Below are 23,539 nucleotides of genomic sequence, written 5' to 3'. Positions count from 1 at the left end.
TAATCACTGTGTGTAAATGGGGCTTTAGTCTGGTCCTTCACTGCAGGACTCATGTGAGACCTACAGGATTGGTCTTCCTCTCAAAGCCATGGGTAAAGAGGAAGTACATCTTTTCACTCAGAGCATTCTTTTAAGTGAGTGAGTGAGTAAGCTCATCAGAGCAGTTTGCTTGGAGAATCGCAAATCAAGGCTTTTATATCTTGACCAGGATTCCTCTAGCATGTCAAAGGCCTTCACTAAGTGAAAAGAAGCCATGACCTTGGAATGATAGATATCTGAGAGACAATGTATTATAGGTAGCAGGTTTAATTCTGGAGAACAGGAGGAATGGGTATTCCCCCAAACGTTGTTGCAGACATAGACATTTGTCTGTCTGACCCAATGGACCGAATAGCAGTCTGCATCCCGAGAAGAGGTTACATGGCCAGTGTAGACCAGTGTACAGTCTGTTCAGCCTATGCAGATTTAACAAGGTACCAAGATTTTGACTCATCTATCTGCAAGACAACATTCAGAAAGGAATCCATAGAAGACCCACTGATATTGGTCAAATCCAAGCCATGGGTAGTAAACTGGCAGACATCACGTAGGACAGTGTACAGTAGTATTGAGCAGTGCAGATGTGAATAAACAGCAGCAAAAGCTTGATTAGCTCCAGAAGGACATCTGTGTATAAGTGTCTTTCAGTCCCCCCCCCCCCTCTGATCTCATAGATTTCAATGAGCATGATGATTTATCCCCCTCTTCAATGTACTGTTCTGCCATTGTGCCATTTCCAGTAACACACTTGAAATCACGCAGTGGTCTGCTAGAGGGCGGCTTCAGACGACCGTATATCGGCCAGGTTTTAACGCCCGGCCGATATACGCTATCCCTCTCTGCAGAGGGAGGAGGCTGGAAGAGCTGTGAGCAGTGCACTGAGCTCCTGCCTCCTCTCTGCCCCTCGCCACTATTTGCAATGGGAGGGAGTGGGATGGGGGCAGAGCTTATTTCCAAAACTTAGCTCCGCCCCCGTCCTGCCAATTCCAATTGCAAATAGTGGCGAGGGCGGAGAGGGGGTGGGAGCTCAGTGCACTGCTCCTGGCTCATCCGACCTCCTCCCCATGTAGAGAGGGACACCATATATCGGCTGGGCATTAAAACCCAGCCAATACATGGTCGTCTGAATAAGCCCAGAAGGTAGGGAGATCCTTAGTGACTAGAGCTTTAGTGTTAGCAGTTTTGCAAGTCATCATTCTAGCTATTGTTAAACACAAGATGTTTGAAAAATGTGTGACCATTTAATATAATTTATGTCTAGTTTTCAATATCTTACATACATTCCCTATTATTGATGTCATGTAGCTCTTCCATAGTTTCCAGTGCTGCACAAACTGGGGGTTCACAATTTAATTTCTCTATCGTATGCTAGTAAATTCTAGAACCAACTTCCTAGGAAACAATCTAAACACGGAGATAGTTTGATGGGACTGGAGAAGCCAAGAAAACCTATATAGACCCATGTACACAATCCATGGTTAGATCTGAACACAGGAGCCACTACTATTAGGGAGAATTATTCTGCATTCCGACACCCAGATTCCACACCCAAATCTGCATGTGGAATTGAAAAGGCTTAGATCAGCCTGCAATTCTGCATCAAAATCCGCAATAAAGACTTGTGGGTTTGGTGCGCAATTTGAAAAAAAGCTGGAAAAAAAGCTGTGGATTTGAGTGCATAATGCAAAATAATTAAGCCCCGTGTGAAAGCTCCCTTAGGCAACAGTGCTAACAGCTGAGCCAACATGCTGACACAGTACCCACTGAGCAAACTGCTTTACAACCAACACATATAACAAGTCCAGCACCAAGATATAGCCATCATTATGCATAAATGTATATCTTTATTACTAATTAACTGTATCAGTGCATTCAATAACAGCATACAGCCTTTAAAATAAAACATTCTTGTTTTGTTAAAGAGATGTTCAGTGCCACAATGTCCATCCATGGCAAAGCAGACGTTTTAGAGTCATTGTTATTCAGGTCACTATACAGCACAATCAATTACAGTTCGCCGATAACCTGAATCTCTTGGTGCAGAAAATCTGTAAATTGTAAGCATGTGATCTGCAACTGGGAAAAAGCTGAGGACATGCTGAATGCATCTGTGGGCGCCGGGCTCTTGGTTTAGGTTTAACACAAACAGGCAAATAGTCAGCAGAGCATAAAGTCACATACAGCTACTTTCTGGAAGCTGTAGAATAGTGGCTGAAAGACTACTGCAGAATGTATATTCTGTATATTCATACCAAGTGTTAGAAACAAACAGAAGAAAATGTATTTACTATGGCAACTTTGTGCTTATTTTTATTTATGTATTTATAAACAAATGAAGTCCATGGACAGATGGATTCAGAAGAATTGGATACATTTGCAAATGTTCAAGATTTGGATCTGTCTAGTAGAGATGTATTGTTCATTTTAAGGCAAAGGTAGAAAGAGATAATAGAAGTGTAAAGTATGAAGAACAAAAACTTCTCTTTTTGTATCCATTGCTTGTTTTTGGTAAACTCAGCAACTTTCAATTATTCTCATAAAATGTCATGCTCATGGAAGAGCTGAGTGCATAAACCCTCTAATATACATTCACAAAAAGTAGTAAATAAAATGCCGGACTGTATCATTAGGCAAAATTATACCCATCAATATAAAATGTGTTGTCTTAATTCTTTCCATGTAATTGTCCCTAATCCGTTTATAGTCCAGCTCCTATTGATTTCAATGGATATTCCGCTTTCCTGTTTATAAGACATGGATTTCTGCACTGCAGATTATTAATCCACATTACAATAAAGGGAAAAAAAGGGACTTGTCACTTCTTAACCTGGACAATACACCAATTTTTCTCACTGAAATCAATGGGAGAAAGAAATTTTATGCCGTATTAGCGTCCATCTGTAAATTTGAAAGCCACAAAAAATCTGTAATAATAATTAAAAAAAATCCACAATTCTGGAGTTATCTAATTTCTATAATTAGTTTTTTTAATAAAATGAGTAAAAAAGAGGGAGTTGAATTTTTCACATAGTTTTTTTTCTAACTTTTTAGAAAATAAGAAAATGTTTCACTATTTTGCTTCAATGAATAAAATAGGTGATATTTTCCTTTAAAAATAAAGGGCTTTCCAGGCAAAAACTACTGATGACCTATCCTCAGGATAGGTTATAAATAGTTAATAGCTGGAGATCTGTCGCATGGATGCTTGGCAAGCACCTGATCGCCCATCCCACAATTGGTGCAATGGGCCAGACGCGAGTCATAGGAGACAGGAGTGGAAATACCCTAGCCAGCTTCACTTCTACTGAAATCAATGGGAGCTGAAGCAGCTATTATAAACTTCTGTGTCCATCCCTGGTGTCAGAGCCAGAAGTGCCAGAAATGTGATAGCCGTTTCGGCTCCCATTGATGAAAATCTGGTCTGATGCACTGACAGCAGGCCGGGTGATCAGGTGATCGCTAGGTATCCCATGTGGCGGGTCGCTGGCAATTACCTATTGATGACCTATAATGAGGATCGGTCATCAATCGTTTTTTGCCAGAAAGCCACTTTAATTAGTGCAGATAATTCATAATGACAAAATATAAAAAGGACAATCAACAATTGCCAACATGTCATAAACCACAAAAAACATGATATTGCTTCAGGTTGCTATGTCCCATAATTCCTCTATTGTGTGCTGTATGAACACAATTACATATGAACTACCCCTTGATTTTAAAGGGAATAAGTCACCATTAGAGATGAGCGAACTTACTTGGTTCGGGTGTTTTTGGACCCGAGCACCGCTTTTTCCGAGTAACTGACTACTCGGACGAAAAGATTCGGGGGGCGTCCGGGGTGCACGGGGGGTTGCAGAGGGGAGTGGGGGGAGAGCTTACCCCTGTTCCCCACTGCTACCCCCCGCTCCACCACGCCACCCCCCCGGCGGCCCCCGAATCTTTTCGTCCGAGTAGTCAGTTACTCGGAAAAAGTGGTGCTCGGGTCCAAAAACACCCGAACCGAGTAAGTTCGCTCATCTCTAGCCACCATCTTTCTGCAGCCCACTCTGAGACCAACGCAAGCTGGAGAATGACAACAGAAGAGCACTAGTCAGGGGCATCCACCTCATCCCAAATGAGCAGAACCATAAAGATTTCTTTTTAATACCACCACCCAGCAATGATAAATACACTTTTTAATGCATGACAAATACCTGAAAACTGCTCAAAGGTAAAATGAGAACCATGTTAACTCGGAGGAGTCAATTGACATCCTATGACTTGTGCAGGTTGTATAAAATACATTGACATCTCTTGAGCATAGAAAGAATTCACATACAATGAATTCTTTTTCACTGTCTTTGAAGGCCAATTTACACGCAACAATTATCGTTTGAGTAATAATCGTTGTGTGTAAATGCTTCCCTTTTTCACTCATTGGCTGAACGATGACTTTTAGGTGAGCATAAAATACATCATTCAGCCGGAGAGAAGGTAACACAGACCACATGCAGTGTTTGCTGTCCATGGTATTGTATTCTCCACAGAGCGCTGATTACATTGTATACAGCAGAAAGACCCTGGTAGCCCCTGGCAGAACAAAGGAGCTGAATGAGGAGAGTAGACCACCTGCTGTTCTCAGCATACAGCTGGAGGAGGCTCATTTACATGCAAATGAAGGTGATAAACTGCTAATGGACAGAAGTGTCCATTAGCAGTTTATGCAAAACAATCACTCAAAACCTATCTTTTGAACGATTATTTTTGCACGTAAATGAACCTTAAATCACATAAGCCCTTTTCAGATGTAAAAATGTTAATTATGTCCCATTATAAACACACAACAAATACAGTGGTCCCTCATCATACAATATTGGTTCTGGAATGACCATTGTACATATTGAAAACATAACTCTATGGAAAACCAGTAATTGGTTCCAAAGTCCCCAAAATGTCAAACAAAAGTAATACAAAATGAAAATAAAAGAAAATTAAGCATATAATGGGCTACTTAGGAAGTTGGACATCAGACAATGTCCATGGACAAGAGCAAAGCTGTTTTGGTAAAAAGACAAGGGAAAACCTCCAAGCTTTTAGGATTTTCCACGATATAATATTGCTGACCTATCCATGCCAGAAAACCCCATAAACATATAAACTGTTAATTCAGCATAGAAAAAGTACAGCCTGATTTTTCTGGACAATATACGCCTTACAGAGGCAGCCTGTAAGGCATCTAAGGCTGTCCTGAACGTGGGGCCCTTTTGGCACATGTGGCATATAAACCACAGTATGCAGGAATTCCCACCTTCGGAAGGACACAACTTAGAAAGGGAACGTGGCTAAAGTGTGACACCATTCATTCTTGGGAAGAGTGGGTTGGATGAACAAGCATCGAGCCTTCTTACCACAGGATGGGCAGTATGATGACATAGATAAGCACCATCAAGTAGCGCGATGGAACTACAGATATAGTAATCATTAACATGATTGGCGCTCTTGACAACTACAATGCTAGAAATACAGTTATCATAATGCATTACATATCAAGTTAACATTTGCTACATGTGTAAATACACTCTTGTATGCTGCTATAAAGCAATGCAGAAACACCCCAGTATCTGACATCCAGCAGTAAACAATACATTTGTGATTATGTGCCTGCCAGGCTTATTTGGACTGCAGCTATTTCCCTGAACATTCTGTGCCGAGATAACAGGCAATTACAGGTAATGGTCTTATACTATTCCAAATCATATCTTTCTAGTGCGATTAGCACTTCCAGTACCTTTTCCAGAAGCTGAAAGCTACACAACCTCATCCTGTTTTTCACATGATTAGAATTGTTTGTTTTAAAAGAATCACAAAATCACATCTTGTGTTACAGCCGGCTACACACGGAAATATCTGCTGTCCGGAAATAGAGAGATGCCCAGATTCTACAATGAAATAATTGTTCCATGCTGATCACGGCGATCAAAGGCTTCAAGCTAACGTTTCCCTGCTGTCCTCACATGTAGGCAGTAATTGATTTCTGCAAATATCGTAATATTCCCCTGACCAGAATAGTTAGCCTCCATTACAACACCCAACATCAGCAATACATCTATAGTGTACCTTCATGTATACAACTGCAACAAGAATGACTCAACCCCCAATACAAATCAAGTGTATTTACCAAATGTACAAACTTTCAGCTGTTTGCAAAACAAAAAACAATTAAACAACAAATTAAATATCTCAAGACAACTAATATAAGTTGATTCTCCAAATTTGATGGCCACTCCAGAAACTTCCAAGACTTTTGAAACCAAATTCTGTTGGAAGGTCCAATGACGCCCAATCTTTAGCCATCTCACAGAAGGCATGATATTTTCTCCTTAGAATTCCTGATACTTGATAGAATCCATCTTTTCTTTCTAGACCACACTCTTGACTTTTTCGGCTATCTACTTAATATACTGTCTGATATCTGCTGATATGAAGTACATATTGGTACCTTACTTAAGTGTCTCTGCTTCTCCAATGTTTAGATATTGGTCCTGAATTGCGCTACGCACTAGATGCAGATTGCCGGTGGACCATCCAATGGGCGGTCTACCCTTGCTGGCAGTCTGGCTCAATGGAGAAGCAGAGACAAAAAGTAAAGGTACTATTATGTACTTCATATCGGCAGACATTAGCCAGTATATTCATCAGTTAGCCAAAAAAGTAGCAGCAGACTGCCTTCAAGGTACCTTTACACCGTACAACTGTCCCAGTGACTATCATTGCTTGCTTTCACAGAGGAGAGATAGTCTGACAGTAAATGGAGGCGGAGCGGGCTGTAGATCTCTCTCCAGCTGCCTGCCTCTATTAACTACACATAGACAGACATTCTAAGATTGAATGACTCCTCTGTTTACATGGAGCGAGAAGTCACTCAGTAGTCATTCCATTGCAGGTCACTTGTTTTGAGTGATTATTTTGGTGGCTATTGTCCCATGTAAGGCCTCTTTCATATGACCATATGCATTTTTACAGTTGCCCGAATGCGCTTTAAAAAATAAATAAATAAAAAAAAATAGCACGAATGAAGAATAACTGCGACCAAGTCCTGATCTTTAGCCGCGTATTTTCTGCCATTCACACAGGCAGCTGCAGTGTATCGGTGAATAAAAAAAACGCTGCTGCATGGAAATCCTTCGGTCAGCAGAAATCCTCGGGATGACTACTAACGCTTAAATAGAGGCAGCTGTCTTCTTTTCCAAGCGTTAGACGCAGATAAACTCCCTCCCTCTCCCTTTTTTTAAGCTCCCATAGGAGTCTACGGGAGCTTCCAGTGTATTTCAGCCAAAGATAGGGAAAGACCTATTTTGGACGTGGCGTATAAAATCGGCAACCAAAAGCGGGCACTGATGTTCTATTTTTGATGGCACACTTTTTTACGTGGCTAAACATCGCTCATCTGAATGAATACATTGGAATCTGAAGCTTCAGATAGTCACAATATAGGCCCAATTTTTGGATCGTTCGTGTGAATAAGGCCTAAAGCTACCTTTAGCCATATTTCTAACATGCAATCAAATATCACAGTCAACAAAGTCTTAGCCAGTCCAGGTATTTAATTTGCTTTATCTCAAGCACACCTGATGCAACTAATAAAGCCATTGATGAATCACATCAGGTGTGCTTGAAACAACACCTGATTTTCAAATGTGTGCTCTGATGGATTCTATTCATGAGGGTTCAATAATTCTGAAACTGCAGTATCTGTTAAGGCCTCCTTCACACGGGCGACACCGCATTACTGCGAGAAAATCGCAGCGATATTGCATCGCTGCACCGTATGATATCGCTGCGATTTTCTCGTATAATACCACAATTTTGTAGCGCTACAAAGTTGCATGTGACGCTACAAATCACGTGACTTTGTAGCATCTGCTACTGTCAAAGTTGCATCGCATGCAAACCGTGTTTTTGTGCGATGCGATGCAACAAATAGGAAGGCTCCATAGAGAAACATGGGCTACAAAACCTAGCATGTCGTGGGCATATCGCCGGACCTGCGAGGTTTGTGTGTTGTTTTGTAGCATGCTACAAAACATCTCATGTGTGAGGGAACCCATAGGAAAGCATGGGCTTCTCATACATGCGATTTGTAGCATTGTAGCAATGCTACAAAATCGCGCGACTTTGTCGCGCGTGTGAAGGAGGCCTAACAGTCATAATTTGTGTTAAATGTTGAGAAACCACTTGATACATTAGTTGGAATAAGCTATTTAAAAATTGTTCTTGTTTGATTGACTGTTTTTTGTAATGTACGGTATCTCTCCTGGAGAGCACTGCTGGGGGTGGAGCTGTGGAGGACTATACTATCACTCATTTGCATGGATCCTAGATAAAAAACGACTCCAGCTCATGTAACCTGTTGTATCTATACATCTGTGGTGTATCATAGTAAATATAGCAGAATGAAGTGAGAATGATGAGATTACAATCTTTGCAGAGTTCATGCTACAGAAGTACCAGAAACTAAGAAAGTAAAACTTGTGGGTTATCTGTCACCACTTTTTTAATATATACCATTGGACGCTATCTTGCAGGCTATTGTCGCACTTATACAACCTGAATAATATATTATATTGATGTTTCGAAGAATTAAAAAAAAGTTTAAGAAATAAAGTTTTGTTTTTTTTTACACATATGTATTGGTGATATTTGTGAAATGAATTAAAAAAGTGATGATAATAACCCAAAATGAACCGAAAAACTATTTTCCTTTAAAATCTTGTGCCTGATTTTGTCCCTTTATGTGCCGTGATAATCATGACCGCATAACAGAATGCAAAAAAATACATTGGCGTGGAGTCTGAATGACCCGAAAAAATAAACACAAAAACCCCCAGCTCATACGCAACTGCAGTCCGTAGCAGCGAGCATAGTTGCGCATATGCCCATGTGTTTTTGCCCTAATAAATATATTTTTGGTGCGATATCCTGTGACCTGACCCTGCAATATATCTCTAGCATTCATTTATACATATAAAGAACTGAGATTGTGATCTGCATTGGGAATAGAGACTGATGTGATCATTAGCACTAGATAGATAACGGATAAAAAATTTCTCCTTTGGTATCATGACTTCTTACATTTGCCCTGCATGAGCGATAATTGTTACATGTAAATGCTGCCATCATACACTTTTTGATTTTAAAGGAGATGTCCCGCGGCAGCAAGTGGGTCTATACACTTCTGTATGGCCATAATAATGCACTTTGTAATGTACATTGTGCATTAATTATGAGCCATACAGAAGTTATAAAAAGTTTTTTACTTACCTGCTCCGTTGCTGGCGTCCTCGTCTCCATGGAGCCGACTAATTTTTGGCCTCCGATGGCCAAATTAGCCGCGCTTGCGCAGTCCGGGTCTTCAGCAGTCTTCTATGGAGCCGCTCGTGCCAGAGAGCGGCTCCGTGTAGCTCCGCCCCGTCACGTGCCGATTCCAGCCAATCAGGAGGCTGGAATCGGCAGTGGACCGCACAGAAGAGCTGCGGTCCACGAAGACGGAGGATCCCGGCGGCCATCTTCAGCAGGTGAGTATGAAGACGCCGGACCGCCGGGATTCAGGTAAGCGCTGTGCGGGTGGTTTTTTTAACCCCTGCATCGGGGTTGTCTCGCGCCGAACGGGGGGGGGGGGGTAAAAAAAAAAAAAACCCGTTTCGGCGCGGGACATCTCCTTTAAGGTGAACTTAAGACTAGGGATGAGCGAACGTACTCGGTAAGGGCGATTTCGCAATCGAGCACCGCGATTTTCGAGTACTTCACTACTCGGGTGAAAAGTACTCGGGTGCGCTGTGGGGCAGGGGGTTGCAGAGGGGAGTGGGGGGTAGCAGCGGGGAACAGGGGGGAGCCCTCTCTCTCCCTCTCCCGGCTGCAACCCCCCGCTCACCCACGGCGCCCCCGAGTACTTTTCACCCGAGTAGTAAAGTACTCGAAAATCGCGGTGCTCGACTGCGAAATCGCCCTTACTGAGTACGTTCGCTCATCTCTACTTAAGACCCATTTACACGCAAAGATAATCTTTCAAATGATTGAAAGATTTTGCGATCTATTTGCTTAAAGTGTTAATGGACATTAACAGGTTATCATCTTCATTTACATGCAAATAGACCTCCAGGAGCTGTTTGCAGAGCCCAATGTGTGATTAATCACACACCAAGCTGTGCAAACAGTTGCATTGTTCTCCTCAGGGTTGCCAGCAGGTTATAATGTTATCTGCTGACTCCCGTGGAGATAACAGCTCGTGGTTTATTGAGAGATACTTTTTTCTCTCACTAGCTGAGCAATGGATTTTAACTTCACCTTAAAATCATCGTTCAAATGAAACCTGCACAATGCCAGCATTTACATGTAACGATTATCGCTCATTTTCGGTCGTTTGAACGAAGTTTAAGCGATAATCGTTACGTGTAAATGGGCCTATAACCCCTTAACACCACAGGGAGTCAGTGTATGTCGTGGCTGTGGGGTACTTAACGCAACACGACATATACTTATGCCCTGTGGATAGCGTGAGATCAGAAAAGATCCCGCGCTATCTGACTGCCTGTCACCGATAGCCGGCCTCCAGCTGCAACAGCAGGGGTGCATCGGGACAGCCGTGGAAATAGGACGCTAGATACAGGCGTCCTGCTTTGCCAGTGCCTATGATAGCTATAACAAGCGATAAGGCATTGCAGGACGAAAGTCCTGCAATGCTTTATCATAGCGATTACAGGTGTTGTGGTACAAGTTCCCTACAAGGACATAAATGCGTTTTTAAAAAAAAGCTAAAAATTTTGTCAAAATTTAAAAAAATGTAAAAATAAAATGTAAAAAACAAAACATCTTTTTTTTGCATTTAGTATTAAAAAAAATTTTTAAAAGTAATTTCCCACATATTTGGCATTGTTATATTCATAACGACTCATACAAAAAAACTGAACACACTGTTTATCCTGCACGGCAAAAAGCATTAAAAAAACTCTTTTGCCTCTCAAAAAAACGCAATAAAAATGATCAAAAAAGCCATATGTACCCCAAAATGGCACCCATAAAAACTACAGCTCCTCACGCAAAAAAAAAAAGCGCTAACAAAGCTCCATCCATGGAAAAATGAAAAAGTTATAAGACTTTGAATGCTGCTATTTAGAAAAAAATAATTTCCAAAAAGAGTGTTTTTATTGCGGGAAAAAAAAGTTGGTATTGTTGCAATCATACCGACCCACAAAATAAAAATGTATTGTGCCATTTGTGCTGCATGATTAACGCTGGAAAAAAATGCCAGAATTGATGTGTTTTCTCTCCCTGCTATTTTAAAAAAATGATAAACGTTCTACAATTTAGTCTATGTACCCAAAAAGGGCACCAATAAAAACTACAGTTTGCCACGCAAAAAGCAGGCCACATACGGCCGTGTCGACGGAAAAATAGTTATTGCTTTTGAAAAGTGGAGATGTAAATCCCACTTTTGCGTCCTTATGCCGAAATAATCTATGACCGTAAGGGGTTAAAATTGATCAGTTGGGCTAGTGAGAGATAAAGTATCTCTGAATAGACTGCATCTGTTATCTCTACAGGAGTCAGCAGATAACATTTTAACCTGCGGACAAGCCATGAGGGGAACAATGCAGCTGTTTGCACAGCAGGGCATGTGATTAATCACACACTGGGCTCTGCAAAAAGCTCCAGGAGGTCATTTTACATGCAAATAACGATGAAAAAGTGTTAATGGCCATTAACAGTTTCAGCAAATAGATTGCAAAATCTTTTAATCTTACAATCATTTGAAAGATTATCTTTGCGTGTAAAGGCCCATTTAGACACAACAATTATTGCTCAAAAGATGTCTTTTGAGCGACTTTTAAACGATAATCATTGTGTCATTTACATTGCAAGATGATTGCTCAAACGTTAAGCGATCACCTTGCGCTCCGAAGGATGCAGAGAACAAGCGGGGGGACGCTTGTCAGCTGAGCGCTCCCAGTTGAGGATGCAGAAGAAAAGCAGGGTGCCCCCATTTGCCTTCTGCATCCAGCTGTTCCTTGCTCCGAGTGGTCAGCTGTTATACAGCCGAGAACTCTGAGCGGAGGATGCAGAAAACAAGCGGCGTGTCCCCGCTTGTCTTCTGCATCCAGCTGTTCCCCGCTCCGAGTGCCCAGCTATTATACAGCCGAGTGCTCTGAGCGGAGGATGCAGAAGACAAGCGGGGTGGCCCCGCTTATTTTCTGCATCCAGATGTTTTCTGCACAGAGCGCCCGGCTGTTATACAGCCATGTGCTCCGTGCAGGGTATAGATTACAGAGCTGGACCGCTCTGTTCTTCATACCCCGCCTGTCATCAGGGAGCGGGATACAGCTGAAACAATAATCGTTGTGTCTAAATTGGCCTTAAATTGGCCTTTAATCTGGATTTTTTGCTGAAGACAACCTACTCCATAGCAGTCCAATTTCATTGTTCATGACACCACTGCAAAAAGAGTCTCTGGATGGTGGACAGCAAAACAGTTGGAGCTGCTGGTGCTTGTCGGATAATCAGATGATCCTCTCTACTGGTGGTCTGCTGAGGGTGTGCTGAGCCCAGTCACCTAGCGTGCGTGCCCTCACATATCCACTGGTCCCAACACCTCCTAACAGTCTGGTCAGAATAGCCCAGGAGACGGGAAATGTGCACAGATAACCATTCAGCATTTCTGTGCAAAATCTCTTTGATTGCATCGTAAAGGCGTCTAGTGGCCAACAAGCTCTACACAAGAAGAAAAAGAGGTCCCTACACACAAGGAGCCTCTGAGCCATTTACAGACCAAGGGTGGAACCACTTTTAGGGTCTAAGGTGGCAAGACTGTTCATCTAATCACACCACAACTCTAATCATTTGTATATCTGCCTGAGATGGAACTGCATGCCAGGTTTTGTAGCAAAACAACAACTCCTGCTAGGTGCTTGATTTTTTTTTTTTTACAAGGAGTGAATATATATATATACATATATACATATATATGCCTTTGTATGGAATAGTATAGTTGACTATATTACTTTGTCCCACAAAAAAGCTACACTGACATCTAGCAGCCCGATGAAGGGCAGGAGGATAGTCCCTTGGCCTCTATTGGGTAAATGGAGTCCTATGGATACACTGGGAGATTTTTTAAAAATTCTATAGCAAACCTTGGGCTTAAAGAGGTTTTCCAATCTCAGCAAGTTACGCCCTATGCACAGTATAGAGGGTAATATGCTGATGGGTGGGGATCCGACCGAGATACTGCCTCCGATTCATCCTGAAATGAATTGAGTGGAGCGGTGGCGTACATGCACGTCCACCACTGTCAAAATTATTACTGCTTATACGGAGTGGGCGTGAAAACGTAAAAACACTGTCACTATTTATGCGCTCGTGTGAAAGAAGCCTTATCTTTTTGCCAGTGACTAGTCTCAAGTGTATTGTATGGTAGCATTACAGTATTATATAGATGCCAGTGACAATTATATGGCAGTATTACATAGATGCCAGTGACTATTAAATGGCAGTATTATATAGATGCCAGTGACAATTATATGGCAGTATTACATAGATGCCAGTGACTATTAAATGGCAGTATTATATAGATGCCAGTGACAATTATATGGCAGTATTACATAGATGCCAGTGACTATTAAATGGCAGTATTATATAGATGCCAGTGACAATTATATGGCAGTATTACATAGATGCCAGTGACTATTAAATGGCAGTATTATATAGATGCCAGTGACAATTATATGGCAGTATTATATAGATGCCAGTGACAATTATATGGCAGTATTATATAGATGCCAGTGACAATTATATGGCAGTATTATATAGATGCCAGTGACAATTATATGGCAGTATTATAAAGATACCAGTGACAATTATATGGCAGTATTATATAGATGCCAGTGACTATTATATGGCAGTATTACATAGATGGCAGTGACTATTAAATGGCAGTATTATATAGATGCCAGTGACAATTATATGGCAGTATTATATAGATGCCAGTGACAATTATATGGCAGTATTACATAGATGCCAGTGACTATTATATGGCAGTATTATATAGATACCAGTGACTATTAAATGGCAGTATTATATAGATGCCAGTGACTATTATATGGCAGTATTATATAGATGCCAGTGACTATTATATGGCAGTATTATATAGATGCCAGTGACTATTATATGGCAGTATTATATAGATGCCAGTGACAATTATATGGCAGTATTATAAAGATACCAGTGACAATTATATGGCAGTATTATATAGATGCCAGTGACTATTATATGGCAGTATTACATAGATGGCAGTGACTATTAAATGGCAGTATTATATAGATGCCAGTGACAATTATATGGCAGTATTATATAGATGCCAGTGACAATTATATGGCAGTATTACATAGATGCCAGTGACTATTATATGGCAGTATTATATAGATACCAGTGACTATTAAATGGCAGTATTATATAGATGCCAGTGACTATTATATGGCAGTATTATATAGATGCCAGTGACTATTATATGGCAGTATTATATAGATGCCAGTGACTATTATATGGCAGTATTACATAGATACCAGTGACTATTAAATGGCAGTATTATATAGATGCCAGTGACTATTATATGGCAGTATTATATAGATGCCAGTGACTATTATATGGCAGTATTATATAGATGCCAGTGACTATTATATGGCAGTATTACATAGATGCCAGTGACTATTAAATGGCAGTATTATATAGATGCCAGTGACTATTATATGGCAGTATTATATAGATGCCAGTGACTATTATATGGCAGTATTATATAGATGCCAGTGACTATTATATGGCAGTATTACATAGATGCCAGTGACTATTAAATGGCAGTATTATATAGATGCCAGTGACTATTATATGGCAGTATTATATAGATGCCAGTGACAATTATATGGCAGTATTATATAGATGCCAGTGACAATTATATGGCAGTATTATATAGATGCCAGTGACAATTATATGGCAGTATTATATAGATGCCAGTGACAATTATATGGCAGTATTATATAGATGCCAGTGACAATTATATGGCAGTATTATATAGATACCAGTAACAATTATATGGCAGTATTATATAGATGCCACTGACTATTAAATGGCAGTATTACATAGATGCCAGTGACTATTAAATGGCAGTATTATATAGATGCCAGTGACAATTATATGGCAGTATTACATAGATGCCACTGACTATTAAATGGCAGTATTATATAGATGCCAGTGACAATTATATGGCAGTATTATATAGATGCCAGTGACAATTATATGGCAGTATTACATAGATGCCAGTGACAATTATATGGCAGTATTACATAGATGCCAGTGACAATTATATGGCAGTATTATATAGATACCAGTGACAATTATATGGCAGTATTACATAGATGCCAGTGACTATTATATGGCAGTATTACATAGATGCCAGTGACTATTAAATGGCAGTATTATATAGATGCCAGTGACTATTATATGGCAGTATTATATAGATGCCAGTGACTATTATATGGCAGTATTATATAGATGCCAGTGACAATTATATGGCAGTATTATATAGATGCCAGTGATTATTATATGGCAGTATTATATAGATGCCAGTGACTATTATATGGCAGTATTATATAGATGCCAGTGACTATTATATGGCAGTATTACATAGATGCCAGTGACTATTAAATGGCAGTATTATATAAATGCCAGTGACTATTAAATGGCAGTATTATATAGATGCCAGTGACTATTATATGGCAGTATTACATAGATGCCAGTGACTATTAAATGGCAGTATTATATAGATGCCAGGGACAATTATATGGCAGTATTATATAGATGCCAGTGACTATTATATGGCAGTATTACATAGATGCCAGTGACTATTAAATGGCAGTATTATATAGATACCAGTGACAATTATATGGCAGTATTATATAGATGCCAGTGACAATTATATGGCAGTATTATAGCATTATCTTGATGCCAGTGACTAGTCTCAGGTGTATTATATGGTAGCATTACAGTATTATATAGATGCCAGTGACTATTATATAGGAGTATTATAGCATTATCTTGATGCCAGTGACTAGTCACAATCACCCCCTTAGATAGTCTTTAGTGAACTTCAGTGCCTGACCCCGGCAGTCACCAGCCGCCTGATGTTCCCAGCTGCAGTGATGACCCAGAGCTGACAGATGGTCCGCACCACCGCGGCTACTTACATGTCCTTGGCTGGTAAGTTCTTCCCTTCCACTACCCGAATGAAGAGGGAGCTGCGCCTGGCCATGGCTGAGGGCAGAGGTTCAGCTGCCCGCTCCGGCGCCCGCTTGCCTCCACATTAGCGCTCAGCGCTCAGTCTAGCAGTTTCTGCTGGCAGCAGAGAATTATCAGTAGACGTCGAGCAGTAGCGAAGGAGCGGGGGGCGGGGCCTGCACTGTGGGGGCGGGGCCAGCACAGCGGGAAGCTCCTTCGGCTCTCCGTGTTGCGGCCGGAGTTACAGCTCGTGACGTCATGGTGTCGTGACGTCTTGTCACCCTGCAGAGTGTGGAAGGAGCCGCTGAGGTGTGCGGCGGGGGCTGCAGTCTGTAGGGCGCCTGTCAGCAGCATACACCAACCAGGGGAGCCAGGTGTGCTTAGCTCACTCACTGCCAGTCATGTAGGCAAAGTGAAGCTAGGGTCCAGTGGTGCTATTATGTGCTAAAATGCTCGTCACTACAGGGCGTATTAGCGCATGACCTGTTTTTTGTTTTTTTTTGACTATTCAAACTCTGCGCTACTGTGTGCAAATTTGAAAAAAAAAGGCAGTCAATTGTGCGCATAGGGAAACTGTGAGAAAGGTAGGGTAGGGCAACTAACGCGCGAGAACCCCCACAGTGGGAACCAAACCATTAAAATCAATGCTTTGCTTTGCCTCGTTATGCGAACATGACGTTCATGGGCGCATAATGGGAAAAAAACACGCCCGGCTTCACACAAGCAGAAGCGTATTTGCCTGTACCTCGGTGCTGTGTTTTTGCGGAATGCAGGTGCTTTTTTGTGTGCGCATCAGCGTTTTTTTATCCTTGCAAGGCATGTTCATTTTTGCACGGCAAACAGGCGCACCGATTGAAATGGCTAATTAGTTCCAAATGTGTTCTTTTTCTAGCGGAATTACACAATGCTTTACACATCTCCTTGCGTATTGCGTGCAAATTGACTTCTACGAGGACATTCGGTACGCAAATATCCAGAAAAATAGAACACGTTCCAATTTATTTTGCATAACTAAAATGCGCGCAAAATAAGAAAGTTCAAAATGAATCCCTTGAAATCAATAGGTTTTCTGCATATTGCATGCGCAAATACGCCTGTGTGAAGCCGGCCTAATGGGCCTTTTACACGGGATGAGCTGTTGGGCAAACGATGGTCCTCGTACCAGTGATGCTCGCTGCTGTGCTGTTATACAGGAGCGAGTACCGCTGGCATCACTCACAGCGCTGCTGACATGGAGGCGGAGCGTTCTCCCCCCCCCCGCCTCCATTTACAGTAAGCAGACAGTCGTTCAGATGTGACTAACTGCTGTTCACACTGAGCAACTTGTCCAGTTTTCTGAATGCAGACACTGAACGAGTCCCGTTCAGTCGCTGCATGCGTTTACATGGGACAACAATTGCCCAGATCCTCGCGGGAACACGGGAATCTGAACAATTTTGGATGATAATCGTTTCGTGTAAAAGGGCCATAAAAGTTGCAGCTCTAATAATTCACGGCTTAAACAGACTGGCGCATGCGCAAATTTGCTCACCGCTACAGAGCGTATTAGCACATGAACCAGTCAAAATCCTTTTTGGTGTTGACAGTTCAAATTTTGCGCAGGTTAAAAAAAAAAAACTGCAAGAAAGATAGGGCAAGTCCTACCTTCTGGTGCATAGTAATAATTGCTAGTCAAAACTAAACCATTGAAATCGATGGCGCGATTCTCACACCCGCAAAACCTGATAAAATCACGGTCATCTATTTAAGCCCTCAGAAGTAGAGAACAGAGTAGTAACAACAGCACAGCAGGTAGTCACATCCCACCATTGTGCTCACACTATATATACAAGGTGAGGAGTGCAGAGCCGCGCTGTCTCTCACGTAGCATCAGAGGGTGCAGTTATTGTTACTCCTGCACGTCCGGACTGACGGGCAGCAAACTGTAGGTGCGAGAGGCAGAACACAGGAACTGCTTCCCCTAAAGTATAGAGGAATTGCATGGCATATGGTTCGAAAGTGCCACCTGTGGGACCCCCGCTGGTCTATGATGAAGTTGCTTTCTTATTCACAATAAATTTATTTTTGTTTTTTCCTTGTGTATTAATTTTAATAAAAGGTGCAGGGAGGTGAACACAGCCGAAAATGATATAAAAAATGGGCATTAGGGCTTATTCCAACAAGCGTATATTGGATGGGTTTTCACGCCCAGCCAATATACGTTGTCCCTCTCTGCAGGGGGAGGAGGCGGGCAAGCCAGAAGCAGTGCACTGAGCTCCCGCCCCTCGCCACTGTTTGCAGTGGGAGGGATGGGGCGGGGCTAAGTTCCACCCCTCCCATTGCAAATAGTTGCAAGGGGCATAGAGGGGGCGGGAGCTCAGTGCACTGCTCCCTGCCCGCCTCCTCCCCCTGCAGAGAGAGACAGCACATATCGGCCAGGCGTGAAAACCCGTCCGATATACACACGCCGGAATATGCCCTTAATGTGGGTTAAATGAGTTTGGGAAACTGAACTAGAAGTGTCAGCACACAGAAGATGATGCCCGGCATATAGTTGAGTTCCGCCTGCCCAAAGTGGTTCTGAGCATGAAAGCTGTCATCAAAGTGGGCAGATAGACATTTTTGCTGGTTTAAGTAAGTGGTGTTTTCGAAGGGTTAAGTGGGTTTGGGCCACTGAACTAGCACTGACAGCACACAGAAGGTGATGCCTGTTTATTATTGCCAGGAGCATCTCTGGAGCATGTGCTCTGGCTGTTCATCATTTCTGTTGCACATTCGAGAGAGCATACCCAGAGTGTGCTAGCTGTGCTCCATCCAAAAGTAGGGTTGAAAGTAGAGCATCAACATGGCTCCACCCAGTGCAATAGCTCTGATCCCATTAATCCTGCACAGGCAGTTGTGCAGCATTGAAATGGATGCAGTAGCAGCACAGATGTTGCAGTCAGAAGCCATCTCTCTGTCTGATGATTACTTAGAAGCATAGTAGACTGGTGATGAACACATGAAGTTGTATTTTATTAGTTAGAACATTAATTTTCAGCTTGTTGCTACCATGGTTCCCCCGAAAATAAGTCCCCGTCTTATATTAATTTTTGCCCTAAAAGAGGTACAAAGTGTTATTTTAAGGGGATGTCTTATTATACTTACCTAACCGGCTCAGTCCAGGTCCCTCCCGCTGCTCTCCGGAGCTCCGACGCGCTTCTTGCAGACCTCAGCCGCCCACAGAAGATCACTTCCTGGTTACAGGATTCATAAATCCCGCCTCCAGGAAGCGATGGCTCTAATTGGCTAAGCAGCGCTCAAGAACCAATTAATGCAGCGCTCATTAAACCAATGCGATGGTTGTGATTAGTTTATTGAGCGCTGCATTGATTGGCTGAGCAGCAGTCAAAGAACCAATCACAGCCGTTACGTTGTGGGGGCGGGATTTATAAATTGGCTGAGCCGCGACATTGATTGGGCAATTCTTTTTTTTATGTAAGCTAGGGCTTATTTTAGGGATATGGCTTATATTTCAAGCCTCCCCGAAAATTCCGAAAAATCAGGGTAGGGCTTATTTTCAGGAAAACAGGGTAATAATGGACCAATAATTTACAATAACTAGGTTACATCTGTTTCACACTTCTGGTCCTATGATGTGTGATCTGGCTGCTGATGCTTGATTTATTCATCATTGCATGTGCTGGTGCATGAAACACTCTGCACTCAAGTAAGTCACATGAGTCACTGTTTGATGTCACAGATTACTTTGGGAGTAATCCAAGAGTGTAATGATGACTTTCCTATTGAAGTTTAACTTAGAAGGGCACTTTGAATCACAGGGACAGGGTCGTAAATACACTGCAACCTGGAATTCCGCACTGCTAAAGTCTCTCACCCTCACTTCCCCTCCCCTTTCCGGTTGATCATTGCAATATAAGCTCCCATAGAAGCCTATAGGAGCTGTTGGCAAAGGGATGGGGAGGGACTTTAGCAGTGCTTGCAATGTTAAATTCTCGCGAGCCACTGCTAAACACCCTCCCCCTCCCTTTTCTGACAGCTCTCATAGGCTCCCATAAGAGTCTATGGGAACGGCCTACGTATTCCAGAAAAAAAGGGACAAGACCTATAATTTCCAGCTGTGCGTACAAGTGACTGTCCGAAATCCGCAGTGTATGTGCTATCTTTTCTGTCCAGCCATTTTTATGCGCCGAAAAATCAACCATCTGAATGAATGCATTGGAATCCAATGCTTCAGATGGTCGCAATTTTCGGACATTTTTACACAGCTAAATAGCCAATCACGGTGCTCGATAAGCCAATCACAGCCATTCAGTGAAGTTATTCATTGAATGGCTGTGAATAGAGATGAGCGAGTATACTCGCTAAAGGCAATTGCTCGAGCGAGCATTGCCTTTAGCGAGTACCTGCCCGCTTGAGACTGAAGGTTCGGGTGTCGGCGGCGGGCAAAGAGCTGCAGGGGAGAGCGGGGAGGAACGGAGGGGAGATCTCTCTCCCCCCCCCCCCCCCCTGCTCCCTCCTGCTACTCACTGCTCCCCCGTGCCGGCACCCGACCCTTCAGTCTCGAGCGGGCAGGTACTCGCTAAGGGCAATGCTTGCTCGAGCAATTGCCTTTAGCGAGTATACTCGCTCATCTCTAGCGGTGAATGATCGAGCGCCAACTGGCGGATATTTAACAAGGAGAGAGCCTGAGGCCATGATACCGGCCATTAATACCAGACCTACATCAAATCTTCTAGGTCTGGTACTAAATAGGTTTTTTGTCTGTAGCTTGTTATGCTAGGATGATAGTTTGGTATTAGAGTCAAAGATCTTAAGAGGCAGCGTCAATAATAATTTAAAGCTAAAACTGAACATGTTTTGTCTTTATGCAGATGGAAGATGGACCTCAGAATCAATTCCTTTGATGGAACCCTTGCACCCCTGTCCGACACTGATATCACTGGGCATTCTACTTGAATTATTACCTGTGTTTTTATCTTGCGCTTTTTTTTATTTTGAATATTTCATTTTAGTTCAGGGGTTGTCCAAGAAGTTAAGAAAATGAATAAACATTACAAGTTAATTATTGCACCTTTCCAACACTGATGCTCTACTGGTCCCCATCAGTTTTTATTTTCCTGTTGTAAATACACATGACCACTGCTGTCAATTATTAGCCGCAGTGGTGATGATAGCATGTACAGCGCATGACTGCGTAGGCCAGTTATATGCTTCTGTGGTCATGTGGATATATGGCATTGTCATTGCTCCAGAAAAATAAACGGCCCGACAGGGACCTTTGGAGCATTGGCTCTGGTGTTGCCGTTGATTTAAAGGATACCTGTTCCTACATTTTTAGCTACTAATGAACCATGTCATTATATTTCTGGAGAATAGCTGGCCTGATTGATTTCTCACAGACTTGAGTATGTCATTATAAACCAGCTTCAGTGCCATCTACCTCATGTGCTATGAAACAACGTGTATTTGCCTCTGACTCACTGCACATATACCAGATGCTGCCAGAGCTGGCTTGTAATGCTTATGGGACATCAATACCTACACAGAGCACACACATGCCATCAGTTATAATAATCAATACATTTTATTATCTGAAATAAACATAATATAAAATGTCGAGATTAAAAAGGCACTAGACAGAAAAAACATTATATTTAATTAGAAATTCATGTCCAACAGAGCAAATATGTTACAGTAATCTACCCTGGATACGTCAGCCCGGGTTGCCCTGGGTCTTACCTGCAACCCCTGTCCCTGCCTACTTGCCTCCACTCCTGGCTAACCCGAGGCGGGCAACTGAGCGGTGGTCCCTACGCTATCTAGGGACCAAGAAGGAGAATGGGTAGACTACCAACAGGACAGGCAGATGTAAAAGAACCAACACGAAACAATACTAGATAGGACTGAGGCAGATGGAACAACCTTGTAGATGGTAACCAAATAGCAGACAAGCTGACAGAGGAAGGAGACCTACAGATGGAGACTAGCTATCAACCTGAAGGAAACCAATAACTGGCAGTGAATGCACCTCACTGCCAGCCTTATAAACAGAAGCCTCTGCCCATGGGGCGGAGAGAGGGAGGCACTACCTCCCAGCAGGATCCAGTATACAGGAGCTCATGAACGGATCCATAATCACAGGTGCGCGGGACGCCGCCCGGACCCACAAGTGCATGCACCGCGCCGACCAGCTGATCGTGCCCCCGACAGCCGGACAACAAGCCTAGGGGAAGCGCCCTGACTGCGGGACCCACGCCCGGCCGCCACATGGTAACAAAATATTTCCCGAGCCCAGATACGCGTTTTGCATGTCGGGCCTGGCATATATTTGGTCTGTATAAGTTCCTCATGTCCCTCCTGTTTTTGCTTTGTTTCCGCATTATAATATAGTCAGGCTGCATTTCTACTTTACACAGTAAAGTGATTGATCATGCAACTGATATTTGTTTGGAAGAGTTGGACATGGAATTTAAAAAAAAAATTGTGTTTTTTCTGTGATTGTCTTGTGCCTTTTTAATATACACATTTTATATTGTGGTTATTTGAAATAATGAAAACGATTTATTATTATAAATGAATGCGTATGTGTCCTTTCTGTAGGTAGTGATACTGTTGCTGTCTAGGAGAGGTTTTAATCGGGATTGCCCACATGACTCTTTGCAGGTAATTTAGATATAGCGCACACTGTATAAGAAATTCTTTTTATTCATTATGTTAAAACTGATACTTTTCTATAAAATACCTAGGGGTTCAGATCCCGGCAGATCTGTCTCTGATATATGACCTAAATTATAAACACTTGTTTTCTTCTCTTGGAAGGAATCTAGAGGGTTGGGGCGGGATTGCTTTATGTTTTCCAAACCGCACCGTGCTGTCCACCGGGGTTTTTCTTTAATAGACTGTGTGGCCTAATACTCAAATTCATATGGAAGGGAGAGTTCAAGAGGCTTAGCTATAAAAGTTTGACCAAACAGAAAGAAAAAGGTGGAGTGGGTGTCCCCGACCTTTGATTATACCATATGGCTGCGGTAGTAACATGCATATTGATATTGGATCTGTTCCACCATGGGTCCGACAAACTATGGGTGTCCATAAAAAGGGAGAGCAACCCCTTCGAGACGCGTGGGGATTTTTGGATCCTGTGGAAGGTCAACTGCGAAAAGATGGGGGCCTCAGTTATGATGGTCACTTTGCTCAGGGCCTGAAGGGGGGGGGG

The 23,539-nt window shown here is 42.4% G+C and overlaps 1 protein-coding gene across 2 annotated transcripts in view; it reads right to left on the bottom strand.

Annotated features, from left to right (window-relative positions):
* LOC136576244 (ras GTPase-activating protein 4-like) overlaps positions 1–16,473 on the bottom strand; it is a 143,953-nt gene extending 127,480 nt beyond the window's left edge. For both annotated transcript variants that reach the window (XM_066575369.1, XM_066575380.1), the window contains exon 1: positions 16,311–16,473. In XM_066575369.1, the coding sequence (XP_066431466.1) occupies positions 16,311–16,375 (65 nt within the window). In that variant the 5' untranslated portion in view covers positions 16,376–16,473. The remainder of the gene's footprint in view (positions 1–16,310) is intronic.
* Between the last annotated feature and the right edge of the window lie 7,066 nt (positions 16,474–23,539).

The sequence above is a fragment of the Eleutherodactylus coqui genome, chromosome 1 (assembly GCF_035609145.1).
Source record: "Eleutherodactylus coqui strain aEleCoq1 chromosome 1, aEleCoq1.hap1, whole genome shotgun sequence".
NCBI lineage: Eukaryota > Metazoa > Chordata > Amphibia > Anura > Eleutherodactylidae > Eleutherodactylus > Eleutherodactylus coqui.
This window is presented reverse-complemented; position numbering and strand designations above follow the sequence as displayed.